Raw genomic sequence first — 24152 nt, forward strand, 5'->3', positions numbered from 1 at the left:
TCACCCCTCAACTCACCTAGCCCACCACTTCCATTCCTGACCATGCCAGCAAACACACTGCATGGTAAATCAGGCACTTTTTCTGGGTGAGGTGCTCAAAGAAATCTCTGCCTCTCATCTGGTGGGGATGAACACGTTGCTGTGTGCAGCCCCCAGGTCCAGAACCCCACGGAGGGGAGAGCAGCACAGGGCTGTGCCACGCAGCCTGACTGCATTTCTGCTTCAATAACATATGTGCTGAACAATGATTCCCCAAAGCCAGGCTGGAAAACAAAACTGAAAGCCTAAACATATGCAGATGGCATTCAGAGCCCAGGACACTCCTGCCAATTTCTGCAACTGATACGCACTCAAAATATTTACTTAGGAATTCTTAATTAAGTCAACCATTTGGTAGTGGTGTAGGGTTTCAGATGTGTCGCAGTGTCACCACAAAATACCTCGGTGGTTCCTGCTAACAAAGAACCCACTGTGTGGATTTTTTTTGTCAGAGATGGTGGGGCAAGTTTTCGGTACAGTGTGCCAAAAAGCTGCACAACTCCCCTGCTGTTAACAGGGTTCATGTGGCCAAATCTCTTCATTCCTTGCTGAAAACAAACCCCCTGCCCAACAGCAGGTTCAGGTGAATATCAAGAAGCAGATCTGGGGTGGGATCATAGTTACCCTATGGGTGCCTATCCAAGGGTTTGCAGTAAGGCTGGCTGGGTGGGAAGTGCTGTTGTGCAGCCAGGAATGCAAGTGAGGGAGGATGCTGGAGGAGGAGAACTTCTTGAAGCCAGTCCTGGGCTCCAAAAAAATGTAATTTGCCCAGAGAGCATAGATTGGCAGAGAATTTTTAAAGCAATTTTTAGTTTTTTTAGCCAAAGGGTTAAAATCAGCTTGATTAAGTGTTTCACCTGTATGGAACGTGTTGCAGGTTTAATCTCTTTTTTTACATCTTTTGCCATGTATTTGTCAGCATGGTATATTAAGCTACTTGGAGGAATCTTGGTACACATCTGTGCCTGTGCAGGAGCTTGGGGACAATTCCAAAGATTGGTTAGTTACTGCTCTTCATCTATAAGTAGACAGGTTTCTTTCATAATTTTATCAAAATTCAGATTCTTTTAACAAGAATAAAATTTAGATTTCTTTCTTCTCAAGTGCTTGTATAGCTCTCCCTTATAAGGATTTACTTTATATATTTTCCACCTGTGCAAAAACTCTGTAAACTGCAGTTCATATTATGACCTTCTTATATGTAAAATTAATCAGAAGTCACAAGGACATGATAACATTTGAAATCAATAAAATATGTCATGCTCAAGTTAAGTGAATGCTTGCTTTTGCAAATATAAGACGGAGACTTGAGCAAGCCAACCAGGAATGAAGAGTACATTTCTCTTCCATCAAGCAGTTAATAAAACTCAGTAGCCTTAGTGTTTAATTTCTGAAGCATTTCAAAGACCTTTAGTTTTATGATTTGCTTAGAGTAGTAATTTTCATTTCATTTTATGAAAAAGGAAGCTGGAGTTGCTTAGGTCCTACAGAGGAGATACAACTACAACAGGAAATACATTTGGAGGGAGGAATTTCTCTTTTTGTGGCAGGATTCATCTGTCTTTGCATAAGTTAGCAAGCATTATTTCAGAAAATAAGCTGGAACTTCTCTCCCACTGCCATGAATTTCTGCTTGCTGTGACACAGTTCTAGTTATTTTTTCAAAGGATAAACCCCCTGATGTTTCAGAATTCTTATGGAGAAACCAAGCCTTCCAAAATCTTCTTCATCAGGTTTAATTTGATGGAAGTTTGAACTGCAAGGTTCTATCCAAGCCCAGATCCGAGGGGTTTTTTTCTTTGTGTGTGTTTTTTTGGTTTGTTTGTTTGTTGTTGTTGGGTTTTTTTGTTTTTCCTGTGGTTTTTTTTTGGTTGGGTTTTGTTGTTGTCGTTTTTTAAATTTGGGTGTAACACTGTTCATAGACATTGCTCAATTTCAGTGCTGGTGTTTCCCTTGAATTAATGGCATAGGCACGAAGAAACGCGAAAGCTCTCCGTATGCCAGACCCTAATGCCAATTCCTTAGGAAATGTGTCATTATTCCACTAACTCTGTTCATCTGGATAAGCCATGTGGATGATGTTTGATTGGATAGCCCATGTGGATGGCCCAGCAGAACACTGAGCAGTGTGGAGATTGTCGTGGTGCAGGATGGTTGCAATTACTGTAAACTGCATCAGGAATCTTAACAAAATGCCACGCTCAGGAGTTTCTGGTGATAAGAATCAAAGCAATTTGCACCACAAAGAAAGATTAGATGAAAGAAGATGCCAAAATGTGGCAAGGGGGATCTGCCTTTTGACAGCTATAAAGTGAAACAACCTCCAGCTTTAAAAAAAATGTAATGTAGCCTTCAACCTGCCAAGGGGCAGGAGCACAGCACAACCCTCCCAAATGTGTGATGGATGCACAAACTGAGGGACGCCACAAGAAATAGAGGAGAGGAAGCTTGAAATGCTGCTGGGTGCATTTCTTTAATAAAAATAAAGTTTTCCAAAACCTCAGTTTCATGATTCAGCATTTCTTTTGGCACTGTAACAGTTTAAAAGTAGGCTAAACAAGTCTGAGGGAATATGCTGGTAAATTCAGGCCAGAGAGGGGGAAGTTTCTGGAAGTAATAACAGAAGAACTAAGACCCCTTCCACCCCCAATAATTGCAGTTTAATTGTTATAATATACTTCACCAGCACACAATAATTATGACACCCTCACAATACCTCCTGAAGCAGATATGGTCATGCTTATTTTCTGGATGAATAAACCAACCCACTGTATTAAAATACTCTGACCAAGGCATGCTCCAAAAAACAATACTCTTTAACCTTATTATGAGACAGCAGTGACGTGTATGAAGGAAGCAACTGAATTGAAAATTATACTTTTAGATGCTGTGGCCAATTCTTGCTTTCCTTTGTTTTGAAAGTCATAAGGTTTTGCTGCTCAACTTGAGAATAGTTAGTGGAAGCTGTGGAAGCCCACCAGTTTTTAAAAAAATGATGTCAGGAAGTTATTGCACAATTTTTATCAGTTTTTTAATTTTTAAAGAAGTATTTATATAATATAAAAACCAATTTTTAGAGGTAATTTTTGCTAGTAAATTGATGGCATAGCCTCAGAACTTGATGACTGTCAGGCAGCTACAAGAGCAGAACTGTGTGTCCTGTGCATGTGCCAAGCATCAAATGGAATTTGGAATGTCGTGTGCATGTCTCTTTCTCAGGAGTCAGCCCCGGGTTTCCTCAGGGTTAGATTTTCCTGTAAGGGTCAGAGTCTGAAGCAGCAGTGAAATGGGTTACCAGGTGGGAAGGTGTTGCAGGCACCTGCTCTGTCCCAGGGAAATGGGCAAAGCCAGGTGGAGGGGATGGGGTAAGAACGGGGCACAGCATTTTGTTATCAAGAGAGCATATGTTTCTGAATTTGACACATCACCTATTAAGGAAAAATGTTTTCCTTTGTGTTTTACTGCAGTATTTTCAGAATGTCCATCCGACTTTTTGTGGAAAGTGGATGAAGTCAGAGAGAGAAAAGCTCCATGACCTTTCAAAGAAAATAACAATTTTACTTTTCAATACTGAAAAGTGTCTGATTTAAAAAAATAAATTAAGTATTGGTACTTTTCTCTGTGATTTTCATTAGCTTTTGAAGCCATAATATAAAGCCATAAGCCACTATAAAAAGAATCTTATCCCTTTATCAAACATAGTATCTTTTTTAAGATTATCACATCTCTTGGAAAGTCCTAATTTAAAGACATCACGATTTAACCTTTTTTAATTTCAAAGTGGAGAAATACTTTTCGCCAGAAAAAAACCCCTTAGCTCAAAACCTGCATGAATCTCAGGGACTCTCTGGTTCCAGCTGATGCTCCAGCTTTGCTGCTCAGCACCCAGAAAAATACAAATTAAAGCTGCAGGTCTGAGCACTCCTGCTCCAACTCTGAGAGTGGTCAGACTGCAACTATTTTTTGTTCTTACTTCTGTTTAATAGGTAGAACAACACGACATGAATGCTCTATGTGATACCTTATTTCTATATCCATAATCCCCCTATGCCACCATAAATAAAAAACCCTGAGTGGTGAATTTCTCATGGATTGTTAACTTTGGAAAAGATGCAAAAATGCCTATTAAAGGCAGAGTGCATCATCGTGGAATTTCCATTCCACAGGAACAGCAGTATTTCATTTTGGCCAGGGTTCTCAGTTTCACCCTCCTTGCTCTGGCTTTACTGTATCTTATTGAAATGACAAAATTAAGCACTCTGATTTCATTGAAATTCAGCATTTATGTAATTTTGCGGTTACCTTGTGATGAAGTTGACAAATTCTTCTATAATTCCTTAATTTTGTTTAGTCAGGATTTCCCCAAAGGGAAGCATTTCCAGCAGGAAATTTTTAACACTAAGATGAAAGGCTTAGCCTGGTGTTCAAGGTGAAAAGCAGGATTGTGGGGCATCACTGAATGTGTACCCATGTTGTCCTATTTTTTTCCCAAATATTACCATTTAAAACATAAGCTGTAAAGATGTTGAAAAATGAGCCTGTGAAGATGTTGAAAAGTGAGCTGAAAAATGAAAAATAAACGTGCTCAAGTGAAAACATATGGCAGGTGCAAGTTATATGCAAACTTCGTAATGAATTCTGAAAATATACTTGAAGAATGAGAATTGCAAATGTTTCTGGTCTGGATGGCACATATTAAGGATCACTCCTATGTGCTCCATGATGTTTGCCAGGTCTAAAAGCACAGTTATGCTGGTGAACTTCATTAATCATTCAATACCCTGAGCATAATAGTGGGCAAGAGTGTTGCTAGTGTCAAGTCATTTTCTAAATTGTGCTTAACAATTTCAAATGAGGGGTGGATGAACTGGCTGCAGTAACTAAAACACTAAGTCTGAACCTGCATTCAAAGTAGACATGAGTTTCAGAGATTTGTGGATGATCACTTATCACCATTTTTTGATTTTAAGTAAGCTTTTCTTTCCACATCTCACAAGCTGATGTCTCTTTGTAGGACTGGAAACAAAAGTGCCAAAATTCCACTTCTCTGTTTTTTCTGGCACAAATCGGATCAGGAATTACTGTAAGATTTCCAGGCTGCTATACCAGACCAGAGACATTGTGCCAAGTCGACATAATTACCGCAACTCAACCTCCAACCCTTCCCCTTTGCCACACAGCAACACCTGCTCACCCCAACTCGGCTGTAACGTGTCTTTCTGCTTTTTTCTTCAGAGCTTTGTCATCCGTGGTGGCTTTAGGAGCTAACATAATCTGCAACAAAATCCCAGGCTTGGCCCCTCGGCAGCGAGCGATCTGCCAGAGCCGCCCTGATGCCATCATTGTGATCGGGGAAGGGGCACAGATGGGAATCAATGAGTGCCAGTACCAGTTTCGGTACGGGAGGTGGAACTGCTCTGCACTGGGAGAGAAAACAGTCTTTGGACAAGAGCTTCGAGTAGGTAAGGGTGTCTCTACTACGCTGCTGCAGGGATCTGTTCGGGGTGGTTTTCTTCTACCTTTCTCGCTACAGTCCTGCAAAGGTTTTATAACTCTCATATCATGGTTTCAGGGCTGCCCACTGGCCAGCTGTGCCCTGTGGTGATATGATGGAGTTCTTGGCAGGTCTGGAATTTCTGGCAGGAATGTGCTAGCAGGCATGGAATGAAGAGATTTGACTCTTGCTGAGGTTACCAAGCTTTATTGGTGTTCCAGCTGGACCTCGTGCAAAAGACGAGCTCCTGGCTTTGGGTCCCCCTTTTTACCTGGATGGGCAGTCCTCCAGAATGGGGAACCCAGAACCCATAGCAAACAAGGGAGGGTGTGACCCAGAACAGGGGAACTTAACAAAAGAAAAGGGTGTTGCCCCCTCACCCAGACTGAATCCTAGAGCTTCAGCTTCAAATCTTCCAGATCTAACAAGGTGATTGATAGTATCCCTCAGGGAGGAGACCCATCAGAGGGTAAGGGTAAGGGGTACCAGGAACAAACCATTTTTAAACAAATATAAAACATAACAAAAACCATACAAAACTTCAGAAAACCCAATCACACACCACTACATCCTCAGAGTTCCACATCGATGCTTCCAGAACAATTGTGTGTGTTTCCACTCCCTGAAAAGTGATTGGCAAGAGACATGAAATCCCCAGTGATCTGTAGATGAAGTCACTCATATCTGTGCCACTCCAGGTCCAGCCTCAGGGCCTGCACAGCCATCCAAGGTCACAGCCCATGGAAAGAGTATTTCCAACTGTTGTCTTGTTAAAAGTTGTCATGATAGCTGTGGTGAATATTATGGCCAGTCAAAAGCGAACTACAAGCAGTTCAGAAAAATCCCTCTGCAGACTTCCCAGAGGCTTATGTAATGGGAGAGTCCCAAATAATTGATGGAAGTACTGTGCATATAGCACATTGGCCTTCCAATATGTGGCAGTGATACATTTTAGTGTTGCTATCATACTGCAAAGAAAACACTGCAAGTGATTTGAGGCAGGAAACCTATTCAAAGAAAATAATACATGGCCTTGGCCTGACAAGCTGTTAGCTGGCAGAAGTTAAATCAATACCTTTTCATTTACCCTATGGCTGATATTATTTCACTGGGGAGATTATGTAAATTTTTTTCCAGCACTGAGGTCACTATTTTCCTCATCACCCAGCTGGGTATCCTTAGCTTATTCCTGACCTTTTCTCTCTCCCCCAAGGGCTGCCCACTCTCCTGTCTGCTGCTCTGGGTTGGGAAAATGTACTGTGTGGCTCTATCAAGGGCACTCAAAGTGATACCATCCAGCTTCTCAGTGGGTGGGGTTGTAGCCTATTCTTCTTGTGTCCCATTTTTCTTTGGGTGATACCTCTTGGATTCAATGGTTTGGGTGCGTCTTGTGCTTCAAACACAGCTGAGTGTGGTCAGATGTAAGATCTCATTAAACCTGTATAAAAAAAGGCATAGCATTAATTTCATCTGTGCAAAGAAGGGTTGACTCATACAGTATATTGGTTGTTAGTGGTGGTCAAGGCTTCAGGGTTTTTTTCTGACACTCTTGTGAAATGAACACCAAAAACTGAGGTATGTCTGGGTCAACAAGGGGACCAAATATTTTTTGAGAGAACATCCAAATCTGAGAGCCTGGCTGAGGTCTGGGTGCTTTAAGGACACAGTGGTTCAGCTGTAAAGTGTTGTAAGAGAATAAATCCGTTGGTATTGGGCAATTGACTTATATTTGCAGGGGTCTGGCCTATTCTGTGAGCTTTACATTATTCTCAAGGCATTGTATTCAGGAATTAACCTAACTTTGGACTTCTACCTTCAAATTTAAATTAATCAGAAAAAAGTCCAGTCATTTATCTCAACTTCTAGAAGTGTGGTCTGGTCCTCTTTGGTTGGTATTATGTTTGTTTGCTTTTGGTTGATAACCAGAATTATGTTGCTGACAGAAAATATACGTCTGCTAAGCATTCTGTACTTCTTCATGCTCTGTTTTCATCTGCCAAAGCTTGCAGGCATGCTCTGACCTTAGGTAAGTGAGCTGTCTTACCTTCTGTGAGATCCCTTACGGCCTGAGAAGGGCCACTCTGGAGGGTTGTGTCATCACCAGAGTTGGTGTCATCACGAAGCTTTCCAGTGAAAAGGCTTTCTTCACTTCTGCTCTCCTCTTCAAGCTGAGAATCTTGTGCTGCCTCACCATCTTCACCACTGCTCTAGTGGGTAACAATCCTCTTCCCCAGAGAGGCTCCTTTCATCCTCCAAAACTTTGCAAATTAATGCAGTTCAAATGCCTAAAGAGGACAAGTTGTAGTTGTACTTTCATTCTCAATGTTTCTACACAAAGTAAGAGCTACAAGGAACAGAAATTATTTGTGATTAGGAGGGACCAGATATCAGACTGGTCAGACTATACAGAGTTGGAAAACCCCAGGGTTTTCTTGAGCCATATTAGCCAAAACGTTTACCAGATTCTTGACCTCTTCACTGAACCTGGGTGGTTTCTTGCAAGTCTGAAATGACTGATGTGGAATTTGGTGGGTTCTTTTATGGCTTAACCTAAACACAGATGAAACTTGGCTGTTGCAGCTGAGTTCTGCTTTGACATTTGTTGGGTGTGAAACCACACGGACCTAACAGTTGCAGAAGGTTTACATGACCCCTTCCAGCTGAGCCAGATGAGTTCCATGCAGGTCTATAAAGGATCCCATAATCCACAAGTCTTTATTTTTTTATTACTGTAGTAGCACCCAGAGATGATGAGGTCAGTACCCAGGAAAAAGATAGAGTTTAGGAAGTAGTGTTATTACACTAGCAGGGGGAAAAAGGTAAAAAATGGACAAAGATTTAAAAACCTAAGTACTTAATAGTACAAGATACTAGTAAGCATAAATATCCACATGTGCAACAAAACACACCCGTGTCTGACACAGAAACACTAAACCAGCCATTTGGTTCTGCCTGAACACACTGAAGAAAGGACTAAAATTAAAGAAAAGACAGACGTGTTTTTCACTTCACCCCAAAGGAAAGCTTCATCCCAGAACCCCTTGGGGAGGTGAACACTGAAGGTGAGCTATTCAGGTCTCAGGCTGGGGAGGGAAATTAAGCAGTGAGAACATATTAATTACTCTCTTGCTGCATGGGAAGGAGAGGTCTTACTCTTTAGCCACTGATCGAGACTCTACCACTACAATGACAAGTGCAGATTTATGGTTATGTTAACTTGTATTTTGATGCAACACTCTCCCTTCAAAATTGAAAGCAAATGCTCAGGCTCACCTAATGTGCGGTTTCTCCAACAGATGTGCATCTGCTGCTACCATCACCTCTCAGGTGGCTTCATGTTCTAACTGTGCATGTCTTCCACCCACCACCAAGCCAGAAGAAGTCACACAGACACACGTGTCCCCAGTTGTGATTTCTGGGGATCCTACTGTGCCAGAAAAAATCCTCAGTTTATTAGCTAAGCTCTAAGATGGATCAGTGAGGAGTTATTTATTCAAAGAGGTATTACAGTGAATGAGGGCTGCATCAGTATATGGAATCTGTAGTAAAACCAATTGGAATAGTCCAGAGGATGGAATAACAATTGTAGAAATCATGGGGCATTTGTGTTTGTGGGAAAGATTTATAGCAGCCAGAAATAAAAGTGACAGAGAAATCTAAATTACTAGCATGAACAAAGGGTGTAGCATGAGATGAATTAGCCAAGCATTGTGTGTGCATAGTTTATTTTGATATATTTATAGCTGGGAACTCTTCCATAGTCATGCCATCCCCAAAGAAAGTCAGTCCTGCACTTACTTTACTCATGCTGTCCTTGTTCATACTTGTATTTACTTCCTGTGCACATCCCTAGTTTTCATGCCAGCTTCTCACACAACCTTCTGTGCTCTCCACTCATTCTTCTTGCTTTAAGCTTCTTTAAAGATTGTCTCCTAAACAAATGGATTCAAAAATTAAAAATTAAAATTATTAAAACTAATTCAAAAATAATTATATATCCAATGTTATTACTGGTAATCACTGTTGAAAGATAATTGCCCTTCCAACATTTTGAAAGGAAGGACCCTGACCTGGATGAGCAAAGCCTCTGGTCCTATCAGGTTATTGATACAAAAGAGCTGCTGCACTAGGTCTCTATTCCCCCAAATGATGGACAGAACAATTTGTCACTTACATGTCTCTAAAAACTGCAGCTCATTAATAGCATTGAAAGCAAAGAGCTCCACCCCAAAAGAGTAAGCAGTGAAGACTCTGAAGTATGAAGTCTGAATCAATAACAGAAATGAAACCTACTGTTGTTCTTTGACAGTGGATTATCCTGGCTAATACTTTGTGCATTGACCCTTTCCACTGGAATCCTTTAAACTGAAGGGCTTATGAACAGGCAGTTCTTACCAGTGCTAAAGCCAGGGCAAAACTGAGCTGTTTTGGTGTTTTGAAAAATATATCTGTCAAGATATCCAAAGTGATCCTTACCTGTCTCCTTTCTCAGACTCCTGGTGTGGAAAATGATCATAATTTAGCAATATTTGGCTGTGTCACTGGTGCAGTGATTTGGCAAATCATTAAACTGGGCACCTGAAAAGGAAATATTAACAAGGAGGCCAAACCCAGGGGAGTTCTGAAGTTGGATTTTATTTTTTTTTTTTAATGTCTTACTCTTTGTTTTGCTCTATAGTTTTCTGGTGTGTGGAAAGGATGGAAAGGATGCATCTGAAGGGAAGTTACAGCTCTGCTTGCCAGGCGAGGTTTAGGAGAAGAACATCTTAAGCTTCCTGTCTCTTCCTATTCACTCCACTTTTGATCTCTCCAGGCAGAAAGGGGGAGGGAGAGGAGAAAAACCCTACAGTTTTAGAGACAGACAAAATCTGTGCATGGATTTTATTAACTCTCAGGTGAAGAAGACTTTTGGCAAACACAATCAGGACATAAACTTCAATGTCACAGTTCTCTACAAGCATACACTTGTACATATGTACTCATAAACTGCAGAGAGGATGGATAATTCCAAATAGAAGACTGGGAAAGGGAGGAGGACAACTTCTGAAGGACAGATACTCATAAACAACAGTGATTCTTGCTCTGTTTGTACTGGAAACAGGTAACATTGTCAGTCCACTCTCAAGCCTATGTTTCAGCAGCAGGCCTGGGAAAAACATGGGAATTGGGCATGAAAGTATCTAAGTGATGGAGTCATGGGGAAGCAGTTAGCATCTTATCATGCATGCTGAGGGGGTGTCAGCCAGTAAATTATTCTTGGTTCAGGCCATATATAGGCTTAATTAAATTTGGATTCCACATATGAATCCAGTCATTTTTATTCTGGGCTATGATGATGGTTTAACCGAGATGCCAAATGTTCATAAAAACTTCCTACCAAAAATGGGAGGAGTAGAGAGGCTCATTATTCTCCAAAAATGGATATTTGGGTACAAGCAGATGGATTAATCTAGCACAGTAGTGTCTAGTGTGGTATGAGTTGGCCAGCTTGGAGAGCTTGGCTTTCAGTGTGAGCAGAAAACTTCCAATACATGAAGACAGGCAGCATTCTTAGGAATGCTTTACAACCATAGTTGTGCTTTAATGCTATCAGCAAGTCAAGAAAGGGAACTATAAATGAATCCAGACAGTTTGATAAAGTAAGTACATTTCCAGCTCACTTTTGGCCTTTATTTTCTCCTGCCATTTCTTTCTCTGCTACTTCATGTTCTCATTTTCAATTTTTTTTAAATCAATTTATGTTGTTTGTTATATATTTGTTAAGGCTAAGTAATATTCATATATCAGGTTGACTGTATGTTTATTATTCTAACATCTGTGTATTTATTATGGGAAAATCTATCTTTACGAACTTGCACTATATCCAATAAAAACAATATGGGGTAAAAAAGGGAATTGTACAGCTGGAAACAATTTGGAGGAGGAAAATGAGTTGGAATTAGATTATTTTAAATATGATACAGAGCAGGGTACACACTTCACCGACGGAAAGGCAATAATTATCTTTGTCATAGCAGTAGGTGCTATGATTGGTTTAGGCATTTGTCAGCTATGGGGAACCTCAATTGCACAGTGGCTTTTGGACCTAATGTGGAAAAATTTGGGGTTTTTTGTTGTTGCTGTATAGCATGGGCCCAGACAACAATGCCCTTTGAGCATTCAAGCAACCGAGCAGAAATAAATTTGTTTTCAGTAATTTGAACTGGATTTCTCCATTGGTGCTGGGATATGGTAGAAAACCTTCCAGTGGCTTTTCAGGGCATGGCATCAGCTTTCAGCTCCTAGTGCAGTGGGGCTGTCTGGGATTCCAGGAGAGAGGTGCACAGGATGCATTCAATTGGCTGCAGTCTGTACTAAGGATGTGTGCAGCTCCAGAAGATGATGGAGGGCCAATACAAACTGTGCCTTTATTGCTCATGTAGCCAACTTGGAGTGACTGCTGATGTCCATTTCCCAAGATGCCATGTGGAGTCATTGCATTTCCACCTTTGTTTCAGTTGAACAATGAATGCCACGGCAAATTTAATGATCTGTGGCTTAAGCAAGCATGACTCTAAATAGAAGCACAGTGGTGCATAACAAGATGTATATTTCTTGGTTATTTGGAGAGGGAGAGTTTTCTCATTATTAGTCTGAATGAAAAAAAAATATAAAATAACAGGATATGTACGATGAACCTCCACCTCTAGCAGCTAGGTAAGTGGCTGGCAGGTAGGGAGTAAAGAGGTAAACCCTCCCAAATCTGTGGACTTCCACCACATGCTCATTTTGCAGGAAAGATTTACCACCCTGCAAACAGTCATTGCCAAGTTTTCTCTTAGAATGTCTCCTAAAAACAGCACCTTTATTTCTTTATTTTCACAACTGGCATGTTGTTGCTGGAAGGAGAAACTAAACTATCTTTAACCTTAAGAACGTCCAATCTATTTGTTCTCACTACTTAGCTATCTATTACTGCAGAAGGATTCTGTTGTGTCAGTGACTGTCCTGACAGAGGTGGAAAGGCCATGCTGGAGCAAAGCTGAGCTATTCTACCCAAAGCCCTGCCTGCTGCTCTGAGTTATGCTGTGAGAAGAATCCTCAGAGGCAGGCTGCCTTAGCAGAACAGTTTCCTCAGTGCATTTCATCTCACCTGAAAGCTGAACCCTGGGGTAAAGGTGTGATGGTGTAGCAATTACAAGACAAAATATGTGAGAGGGCATTTCAGTTTGCATTATCATCTTTGGGGGAAGTTGAGGAGCCGATTCCAGCAGCTCATACTTTCTTAATGTAGAAGGGTGGATAAGATTTTTACTATCACAAGTAACAAAGACAGTAACCCAAATCAGAATAAGAAAAATAAACCCTCCCAGCTGGCGGTAGCTGAGCTTGTGAAGGAGCAGTCAAAAAGTTATGAAACCACAAAGGTACTAAGAATTTGTATTTTTTCAACTGAGGAGACAGGCTATTGTGAGAATGGTAGGTTCAGATTATTAATGTCTGTCAATTGGATGTTTTCGGAAAAAGAAAAATATTTTTTGTAAACATCCTATTTTGACAGGATTGAGGATTCCCAGCCTAGTGAATAAATTTGAACATTTGTGGGTGATTATTTCTCTGTGCTTTAAAAAATTCTTAGATGCCAGAACCTCAAATTATTCAGGGAGGTCTTAGTAATGTTTTCAAAATATGTTGTAAATCATAGAGGAAAAAACAAACATAAATGGACAATACCATTTGTAAATCATGAGTTGACTGAAATTTTGTTTTACTTTACTAGGGAAACTGTCAGTTTGCTATAGTAATTTTATAATCTTTAATTCTTTGTCTCCCTATAAAAGAAATAAAAGCATATATAGTCTGCAGCATATAATAATTTCCAGCCATAAAGAGACAGATTTTTATATATCTCAATTTATTTTCTCCACTTCCTTGTCTTTTTGTAAGGTTTTACTGTTTAGTTCAAGTATAGCTCCACTGTGCTTTCTCATCCCTCAAGGGTCATGAGTGTGAAGAATAGTATAAATTCTCTTAAATTAAAATGTTCTTGTTGCCATTTAAATATTTACCTATTTGGCAACAGACTTTCTTTAAAAGGCAGATATCCTTACTCCAAACACAGCACTAGTATGGTAATACAATTACTTGGTGAACTGTGTGTGGCTTGCAGCTGGATTGAGGAATGGTGGTTATTGATTGGAATGAAATCTGGAATTTCCATCCTAAGGAAAGGGCTTCTGTTTCATTCCATTTCATATAAAAGTGAAGATTTTCTTGGAACAGGTGCTTTTCTGTAGACATTTTCAAATTTAAATACGCTGACATACCTGACTGTGAGCAATTCCATTTTTGTTGTCAGAGCACTTAATTTTAAATTTGTTCCATGCATTTGATGTAAATTAATGCCAAGTACTGTAACTTGGGAGACTCAAGTCCTGAAGTTTGCTCTCACATGCTTCCAAGGGTATTCTGGGATGTAAGGTCCCATAACACTGCACAGCCTGATAGGAAACACCATATAGCACAACCACACTGTCTTCCCGTGACCCTAAACCTCAGATCTCCTGAAAAACCAATGGATTGACATCTGGATGGGGTTTAATACTTCATTTCCATGGTTCAAAACTAAATGGACCTTTTTTATTGTATGGAATTGCTCCATTTAAATGTCAGTATGGAAAAGAAACATTTTTGTGGAGAGAGGTACTCATAAGTTTTGGCATTTGATCATCCTACTTGTGTACTTAGGGGAGTGGAAAGGGAACAGGAACATGTGATGGGGCCTTGGGTCTGTGATGATCATTTCCTGCTCAGCACTGGCCAGAACAAAAGTCCTCCTTTTCTCTTTTAGCTTTGTCTGTAGCTATTCAGGGTAACATTTTCCATATTACTTTTCTGGTTTCCCTTGGGATGAGTCAGTCAGAGGCCCTCTGGAAAAGATAGCATGCAAATTCTAGGCTATGGTTCAGTTGAATACTGTACCAAAATTTGGACACAAAGTTTGGGCTAACTTTGCATAGCAGCTTTAAGCTTGGCATTTCCTGACTTCCAAGTGCTCCCAAGGAGCATTAGTGTTCATTTAGTGTCATTTTTTTCATATCACTTTTCAATAAAATTGCTGAGTACAAATGTTCCATAGCACGCTGACCCATTAGTTACTTGAGCATCCCACTCCTATTGGTCAATGACTTACAACATAATGCATGCTTAAACCAGGAAGGCAAATGACATTAAAAGTCAAATAAATTGGGGCTGGGCTTAATCCAAAAGGACAGGGGCCAAGGTCTTGTCAGTAGAAATTTTGCCACTGGTTTCACCAGAACCACTAAAAAGTCTCCTGGCTTTTGGTTATGAGCAGAAGCTGAAAGTGAAGCTGAATTTCATAGAGGGACTCAGCTAAAACCCAATTAGTTAAATGGTAATCGACCATACAACATTTGACTTTTTAAGTAGAGAGCAGCTTTGCAAACAGGCAGGTGCTGCCAAACCTTGCCACTGCAGGGTAAGTTCTTTATGGAGGGTGACAGGGAGTGCAGGACAGCACCTGCTGGTGTGTGATCCCATAATAACTCGGGGTTCTTATGACTTTGGAAATTCCCTGAGCTTTACTACTGCGGTTAAGTGTGTTGTCAAAATCTCTTCCCTAGAATTACAGATGATAGGTTTGGTCATCTAGTCCAACCTCTACATCAAGCAGGACAGGCTAAACATAACATTAGACTTCAGAGTTACATGTGTAGCAGCATCCCTCCCTTTCCTCCCCTGTTCTTAGGCCTAGGTTCTGTTTGGTAAACTATCTGTTTCTAAATTGAAAGGCTCAAAATGCAGAGCGAGGCATGTACAAACATTACAGAAAACAGAGCGTTTGTTATCTGCACATTTTGCTTTGCAAACAAATATTTTAGCATTCAGGATTAGATCACTGATCCATGCAGTTTGCCGTCGTGCCTCCAGTCACGAGCAATTTCTTTTCCTGACAAAGTGGCTGGTGTATTGCAAAATATTACATCTGACAAATACCTCATTTTCTAATTGACAAAATTTCCTTCGTGCGTATCATGCCTGACCTTTTAGCATCGGATTAAATTGTGCATGACTGTAGTTTATTTCTTACTGATTTTCATACTGTGAAGTATAATATTATTGTTACTGATAGAAGAGGAAATTTTTTAAAAAAGAAATAAAGCAAGCAAACAAGAGGACTCTATAATCTATTACTTGGAGGCTTGATAAAGTGAATCTAGCATTGTAGTTCTAAGGTTGTCATTCTCTCAGGATTCAAACTGGCCACTGATTCTAGCCATGCTTTTTTACCCAATACATGCTTAACTTTAAACCCTCCATTGTAAGTGCTATTAAAGAGGCTTTCAAAGTGTTCCATTTTAAAGGCAGAACCAAGTGGTCTGCAGAATAAAGAAGCCATAGTGAAAGCCAGCATGCAAGATCAAGCCAACCATGGGTCCTCCTGCCCATCCCAGATCCACTTGGAGCAGACCTAGGAAACGACTTTTAGCCACGAGGGTAATTTGTTGCTATTATAATGCTCTCTCCACTGCAGGGGTTCAAACCCCAGTCCTGGGATTGTGTGAGAAGGATGATTCCTAAGACTGTGTCAGTTAAATGGGCTTGAATTACTGAGGTGTCTTTTTGGTTTGCTCTCACCCCAGACAGCTCACTGGTGCACTGGGAGAAGGCTCTGCTGTCTTTAGACAGAAGCTCAACAGACATGCACCAAACTGCTGTAGACTTTACAGCTTTGTTCCGGTTGCTAAAACAAACAAACAAAAAGTTTACTCATGGATCATGACTTATTTTTAGCTGTTCACTCATTTCTTCACCAAAATGTGGAAACTCATTTTCTGTCCGATTCAGCCTCCAGCCATCTTGTTCAGAAGAGATCTCCATTGTAAGTCCCATCACTCCTGGTCAGTGCAACCTTGCAGTTCCTGAGGGGAATGGCACAAGAGGTAGAAGTGTTAGAAGTTCTCTCTGCTGCTGAATTAAAGGGTTTCAGGCAACAAAGAGAGAAAAATGAGGACCCCCTTCCTCACTTCTTTTCTTTGGCCCAGTTTCACATCACACAGCTCCAGGCATTTGCTTGAGATGTCTGAGATAGGAACCCAGTCAGGCTGTATTCCTTGTACGGTCAAAGAACAGGGAAAAATGCTTCCAGAGGGTGATTTGGATCTTAATTGACTGCATAATGGCCCCTGTTGCCTATCCCAGGAGTTTAGACTCTCTTAATACTCCCTTAATCTCTTAATAAAATAATCCCTTTACCTCCCTTAATACCTAATTTCACTTTGTTTTTGAAATTTTTCCATCTCTATGTATATAGTTTTTCAGGGGAGCATTTGGTCCTCTCATAAAGTCATACCTGCTTGCCCTACACAGCAGACATGGAAACTTGATCCCTATTTTAAGTCCTACCAAATCTCAGTACTCAATCACCAGTGGTACCTGCAAAAGTTGTCTTAGCTGAGGACTTCCAGACAGATAGTGGCAAAACCCAAAAATAAATGATGCAACCACAGGCGTAGCCCCACCGCTGCTCTTTGGAAATTTAAGAAGTGGGAGTCCAAAATTACCACCAGATGGTGCACCTATTTAGCAAGTGACAGAGACATGTTCCACAAAAAATGGAAGCCACAGCCTTCAGCAACCCACCAAGTAGCTTCCCCTGCTCTTTATTCTCAGTTGTGATATAAATTGAATGTGTTAGAAACATGGACCTGCTGGTCATACGATCCTGTTACATTTAATATGGAGTATGTTTTCAATCTTTGGGATGGAAGCCTTTCAGCTCTTTGGCTAGGGATGTGAGGAAGTGGGAAAGAGTGAAGCAGACCTAAGAATGCATGTGAAGGGAGAAGGAAATAAAAAGGGATGGGCCAGAAGCAGGAAAAATTGGTAATGGTGAAGGGCAGTGACAGGATCCAAAATCAGAAGTGGCCAGCACAGAACACCTGTGCATTGCTGGTTTAAGTTGAAGCAGTTCTGGGTATCAATGGTGGGTGGGTCAGTGCATTTCTGCAGGATAAACTTGATGTCTATAGTTTGGAAACTTGCCAGCATCCCAGGCAGAAGCAGACAGGGTGTTTCATCAAGTGCAGAGCAAAGGTGGTGGACTTTCCTCAACAGTGGATTTTATTCTCTGACTGCTTCTCATTGCTGAGCATTTGGGTCCTCCACACTCAGAGGAGGAGTAGCACAAATTGACAAGCATATATCTTCTGCCATATTTGTCACAATGACAAAAGACCATGTGATTGTTTCAGTTGGATTTTCTGGACATCAATACATTATCATCTGTAATACATGAGTAGGTATCTATTTCCATTCTACTCTACTTCCTGCTTTAAAGAAAATTCTAAAGTGGTAACTAGGTTCCTGTCAATCCTGTTTCATGAACATCAGAAACCTTATGCAGAAGAAAATATTGTGTCTCATTCCTTTGTTTATGTGAGTCTTTTACTGCTCTCTATTGCTGTGGTGTATTTAAAATGATGCTGTAAATAGAATTTAGTATATTGCTAAGAATGATTAGTTAGGAAGATTGTTCTTATAGTTACAACTTCACCAGTGAAAATGAACTGAAAATTTCCTGAGTGAAAACATTTGAATATTCTTAAACTTGAGAAGAATTCATGCAGAATGTATAAAATAATTTTTCATTCTCTTTATCTAAGCTGAGAGGAAGGCATCATGTTGAGAAGCTCAATACCGTTCCCTTCCTATCCTTTTTCACATACCTGTGTCTCCTAGTTCAATGTAAGAACAATCATTTTATGAAAGTATGGACCAAGAAATAACGGACTTATCCTCTTCTGTGCCTTTTCTTGTGATCTTGGGCAAGTCACTTCATATCTCACTCTCTGGAAACTAAAGATGGCTAATTTCAGTGAGGAATTGAAATTATTGGGGACTAACCTCCACTCAAACATTTGGGATGTATCCTCAAACAAAACTGGTTGAAGTCTTCTTACTCGAAGAGGAAAGAAAAAGGAAAAGAAAGAAATGTTGTGGAGGAATTTGGTCTTCTAAAAACTGAGTCCAGGCCTGAAAAAAAAAGTTTAAAAAATCTCAGTACAAGAGGCCTAGTAGGATTATTAGCTTAGTTTGCAGAAGAAGGAAGTTTGAAAACCTTAGGTAATTGTCCACTCCAATTTCACTTCAAAGAGAAAATACTGATGTTCAGTACTTACACGTAACTAAAAAAGGGAGAGAATAAAGCCCACAGGGAGAGTAAATTCTGGTGACTTATTGTGTGTGTGCTGTGATTCTTTGCGTAAATCTTCCTGTCTGAGTTCCCTCCTTTTCTAGCTACTGGTGCACTGTGACATCCTGACACCAAAGATAGGGCATCACCATTTTGCCCCTCTCTCCCTTTCCCTTTCTCCTTGCTGTCTCCCATTTTCATTCACTTCAGCAGCTCAGTAATGCTGAAACCAAGTTCCCTTCCCTTCCCTTTTGTTTGCTTTTCCCTTGTCCACTGATCAACCATGTTGATTATTACACTGTGGTATTAACTATAGTATAAACAGAAGCTCTGAGCAGGAGATTTAGCTGGGTTTTCCCTGCCCTCTTATGCAACCAAAGGTTCTGTAGCACCCCCTTCTTGTTTGTCTTTAGGGATTAGTGGCAATATTCCACATACTGCTGGCATAATGAGGCATAAGCTTCACTCAGAGAAGGCAAGACACTGCTTTGTGAGAGACCCTGGACTGCTGTGCTAGAAGGGATGGGCATGGAAAGTTTGGAAGGTGGCAGCCTACCCTCAGAGTTGAGTGCCAGGAAGATTGCTGATGGGGTTTAGCACATCATGGAAGCATTTCCATCAATACTGTCTTCTTCTTGAAGTTGGATTCAAAATGTCTGCATGGAATATCTCACACAGCAGCGTGTGTGTGCTGTCACTTTCTGTTACCCACAAGGACGTGACATCATGTGATAGACAAAGACACTACAGCTGGCCTGGTCCAAAACTCTTCACGTGAAACATTTGTTTTGGTTTGGTTTTAAGACACTGGCCTTTCTAACTGGTCTGTTTTAATTAGAGCTCAACCTGAACCACAAACGATAGATTTGAACTTTCCCAGAGTTCAGTGGTGTTCAGATCTGGCTTTTGGTTTGGCCCATGGCAAAGACAAGGGTCAGCTCCAAAGTTCAGATCTGGAAATGGGCTGCTGGAAAGTGGGGAGCTGGAAACATTATTTAGTGAGACCCATATCTTGCTTTAATGGGGGATTTGCAGTAGAGACACTTACTGGTGCCTTTAGAAGCAGTTTTACATAAGCAGCATCTCAAAGGCTGGTATTAATACCAATCTATTGAAATACTCATGTACAACAGAAAGGGCCTTGTTCCTCCTTTCCTGGTCATAAAGCCTGGATCCTGGTCTGAAGCTGGAGTACCTTAAAAACCTAGAAACTTTTCTTCTGGCCTTTGTTTTAAAAGTCATCATTCCTTTCTAGGGTATAGTGCTTAAAAACATTTGACTCTGGGCTAGAAATTGGATCTTTTTATTATAAGATTTAGTTTTTTCAGTAGGTAACTTGTAGGGTTGTTATGGCACCCACCATTTGTCAGTCTCTTGCAGGTTTGGATCACCATTTTAGGGTGAACTCAGTCTGTGGCAAGACACAAGCTTAACACAACACAAATAATAAACAGCAACCACTTGTCTATTAGACCAGATAACCTGACCCAGTGGGCTTAGCAGGACAGGCTCAGATTAAACATTGATTCAGTATCTGTCATGAGTCCTGAGAAGATTCAGATAATCCTTCCCTGTTTATGTGAATCTTGTCAATTCCCAACTCTTGTCAGGACCAGAAACTCCAGAGCTGAAAAAAACCCCAACTTTGCTCTTGTGATGCTTCCAAACTCATTTTGCAAACCAGAGAGGCTTGGATCAGAATCTAAACTTTGTGTATTTGTCCCAACTTCTCTGAGCTCTTTATTCTTTTAAATCTCTTTCATATGTGTGATTTGTGCTATGTCTTGCTCCCTGGGGTTACAAATATGCCTACCAGGAGAAGACCCTTTAAACACCAAGAAGGGTGGAAATCAATTCTTGACCCTGTCTCTCCTGCCAGTGAGATGCACAGGCAAGACAGATGTATCAGAAAGGTGAATGCAGCCACACAAACACTGTTAAAGAGCATTTGGAAAATATTTCAGCAAATTCAAAAGCAAGTTTCAACCCAGAACTTTCTCATTTGCCCTCCACAACCTCTGAGGTTGGAGAGGGGACTGCAGTGACTTGGAGGGTTACTGCCCAGCCCATCTGCTGCAGCCACCAGGGAAGGGCTAAAGCCAGCCAGGCACCTCTGCTGCCATGGGAGAGATCCAGAGGGTGAGAACATCCTGAACAGCCACATAACACTCACTGGTGTCTCATCTTCCAAACTCTGCCTTGCCAAGAATGCACCAAACACGTGAAAGCCCCCACACCTACAGGATGGGTCACCTGTGGCAGTGCAAATGACCTGCCTGTGGAATTCAGCTTACTGAGTTGGTCCTCTAAGGTATCCTGCCAGACATTAGAAACCATGCCAGGAATTTACACGAGCTACAGATTTGTAGGACAACCTTCATACAGAATTATCCTCCAGGAGACAATCCAACAGCAATTCCCAGCAAATGCAGCAAGAACCTCTCTGCTGTGTTCCTGAGCAGAATTTTTACAGAAGAAGACAACATTCTGGTACACTATTAGACTCAAATTATTTTTCCTTTTTTTGGTCAAATGTAAGTCTTTTGTCTATGTCTATGCACTTCCTAAGAAGAAGGTCACCTTAAAGAGCAATGTCACCAGACAACAAAACATAACAATCTCTGAGCCTGGAAAGTGCTGCCCTAGGCACACAGGAGCTGTTTCTCCATGACCAGCAGCCTGAAATGCTTTTCAGAGCTCTCAGTCTGGCTGTCATCATTTCTCACTTTGGGCAGTATGTCCTCCATATTCACTGTTCTTACCATGAAATGTTGTGTAGAGCAAGTTATTTCTCGAGGTCATTAATTCATAGTTACTTGACATAATGCTCATCTTGTGTTGTTCTTGCGGTGAGAACTAAAAGGTCAGTGGTTATTCCATTTCATGATATTTTTCTGGATTTAGATTGGAAGTCTGGAAGATTATTTGTTTATTTATTTATTTATCTATCTATTTATTTATTTATTTATTAGACCCTTCCTAGGTCACATAGATGCCTAGTGTATGTGATCCAGTTTAATATAAGATACTGCTGCTCTTCATAAGTCTTTAGAAATCTCATTACTAACTAGGATTAATACTTTAAATAAACTCATCCTAATTCTGTACTTGATAGAACCAAGTTAAATGATACTGAAAAAAAAAAAACCCCTAGAAAAATACACAGAAGAAGTTATATTATGTTCAGAAGAATGTCTTTTTTTTTTCTAATCAGTGAAACCAACAAAGTCATCTCCTTGCTTTTCATATAAAAAAATCTTTTTTTCCCCAGTCAGAATATTTTAAGGGTGGGCTCTCCTTTCCTAAAACCACCATGTCCCCCCAGCAATTAGACTAAAATGATTGCTGCCAGCATAGCTGGAAAGACTCATTGTGCAGGGAAATCTGGCTTAACTCTGACGGGAGAAGTTTAGACTCTGCCTTTCTTTGCATTTTCTGCTGCCAGTTTCAGGGCTTCTCCATGCAGCTTGATACCTTCTGGGAGCCTTGCTTTTTTTGGTTTCTAATTCTCTCAGTGCTTGGTAAGGCTGGATTTTTGTGCCAGCCACATGGAAAATGCTATGTGGAAGAACATCTAAAAGACAGGCTTTTAGAGCCAGCACCCTGTTGCAGATTTAGTTCTAGGTGATTAGCTCTTGCCCTAGAGATGTAAATTATTTTGTATCTCTTGCACATTAGGACCTGGTCTGAAAGCAGTATCTCATACTTGCTAAATGTCCTGGGCTATGTTTGCTTTCCAAAAGGAGGTTTCTGGATTTATATCTATCTGTCTATTTACCTATCTATCTAATTATCTATCTCAAACATTTGTGTGGGCTAACATAAAAAGTGAGTACAAGAAAAAAGTCTACTCTGAAAAACAGAAGATCCAGCTTGAAGCTGCACATATCTCACTAGTAGTCAAGAAATGCTGTCAATTCCAAATGGGGACGTGAAATCACTTGGCATCTCTCTGAAACAGAACAAATAGAACCTCAGCAGTTCTTCTGGGAAGAACACATTAGTTATTTTTTAATCAGGTTTTTTTTTCCAAATAGAAAGTAAAGGAAGGATGTGGATCCATGCTAAGTAGGTGTGGCATGTGAGGATGTGTGTGAGTGTGAATGTAAGGAGTTGGGCTCCAACAGCCATGACCTCATCTGGCAGGCACTGGGATCCTTCTGTGTCTCTGCCAGTAGATGTCCAGTTCAACACTGTATTGAGCAATGAAGAGCAGAGCAGAGGATTCCCAGTCCCAGGAGTGCTGCTCCTCTCTGGGAGGGCTCCTGTCCCACCATGCAGCACCATGGATATTCTCCCTGGCTTGAATTTGAATTTCAGTTCTTGCTTGAGAAGATTGCAACAGAATTACTCTGTTATCTCCTCACAAAAAGAATCCAGCAAGAGGACATCTTGTCCTCTTGCAGGTCCTTCTGTCCTCTGGATACATACCTTAACCTCCTTGTCCTCCTGTGACACAGTGGTAATTATATCTCTCTTCTCCTGCCCTCTCCAGCTGGAAGATGCATCTCCTTAAGGCAAGGACTGCCTCTTGCAGAAACAGATTTGTGTCTAACACCAGTTTTGTCCAGGTGTTTTGTTTTCAGGTATTTGTAATTCAGTAATTTAGGTGAAGTAGCACTGGCCCATTCATAGGCTATGCACAGAACACTCAGGTAATATTAATGATTTAACTAAACCACCTCAGGAAGCAAGATCAGAAATTTCATCTGCAGTATATACAGAAACCCATCCATATATACAGAGACACTCTGGCATGCCTAGGTATAGGAGTTTGGTGCCTACAACAACCCGTAATTCAGTGGACCCTTTGGAAGGTGTTATTATTCAACATGTTCCTACAGAAAAGCACAGGTATTCACAGTGGTTTACCAAAGAATAAAGACATGACCACTGCCCTCGGAGATTTGTTATCTGGGTTAGAAATGGCATAAGACATGAAGGAAAAGATGACTTCATGCAAATGGTAGTGCAGATTTATTTTTATAGAGATGCTCTTCAACACAGTACGTCAGACCACTGAGATGATTTAAGGTAATTAAATATTGACCCAGCAAAAAGTCCACTGAGAAGGTCTGATTCTGCATGCTAGTGGATTTTTAATATTCATGAGTATAATAGAAGGAATGAAAGAGAATTTGTGAACTGAGGTCCACAGCAAAGCCAAATACAGTCACAAAATCACAGAATAACTTAGATTGGTCAGATCCTACCTTGAGTACATTCCATTCTGAACTGATTCACTCATGGAAGGCTCAAGCCTCTAAAATCTGTTCACAGGAAAATCTCAGTGGTTATGGTAGCCACCTGCTCTGCTCTTGTATCTCATTAAACAGAGCATGAAGTTGACTTGAAAGCAAACATACTTTAAAAATGTGATTGGTAGTACTGTCCTCAGAGTGGAGGTTTCTTTTCTGCTTG

The 24152-nt window shown here is 40.7% G+C and overlaps 1 protein-coding gene across 1 annotated transcript in view; it reads left to right on the plus strand.

Moving 5' to 3' along the window:
* Positions 1-24152, plus strand: part of WNT7B (Wnt family member 7B) — a gene marked incomplete at both ends in the record, with an annotated part of 93057 nt that overhangs the window by 48220 nt on the left and 20685 nt on the right. The window contains one exon of the mRNA XM_083860123.1: positions 5275-5501. Within this exon, the coding sequence (XP_083716249.1) occupies positions 5275-5501 (227 nt within the window). The remainder of the gene's footprint in view (positions 1-5274; positions 5502-24152) is intronic.

This window comes from Zosterops lateralis (genome assembly GCF_965231275.1).
Source record: "Zosterops lateralis genome assembly, chromosome: 4".
Lineage (NCBI taxonomy): Eukaryota > Metazoa > Chordata > Aves > Passeriformes > Zosteropidae > Zosterops > Zosterops lateralis.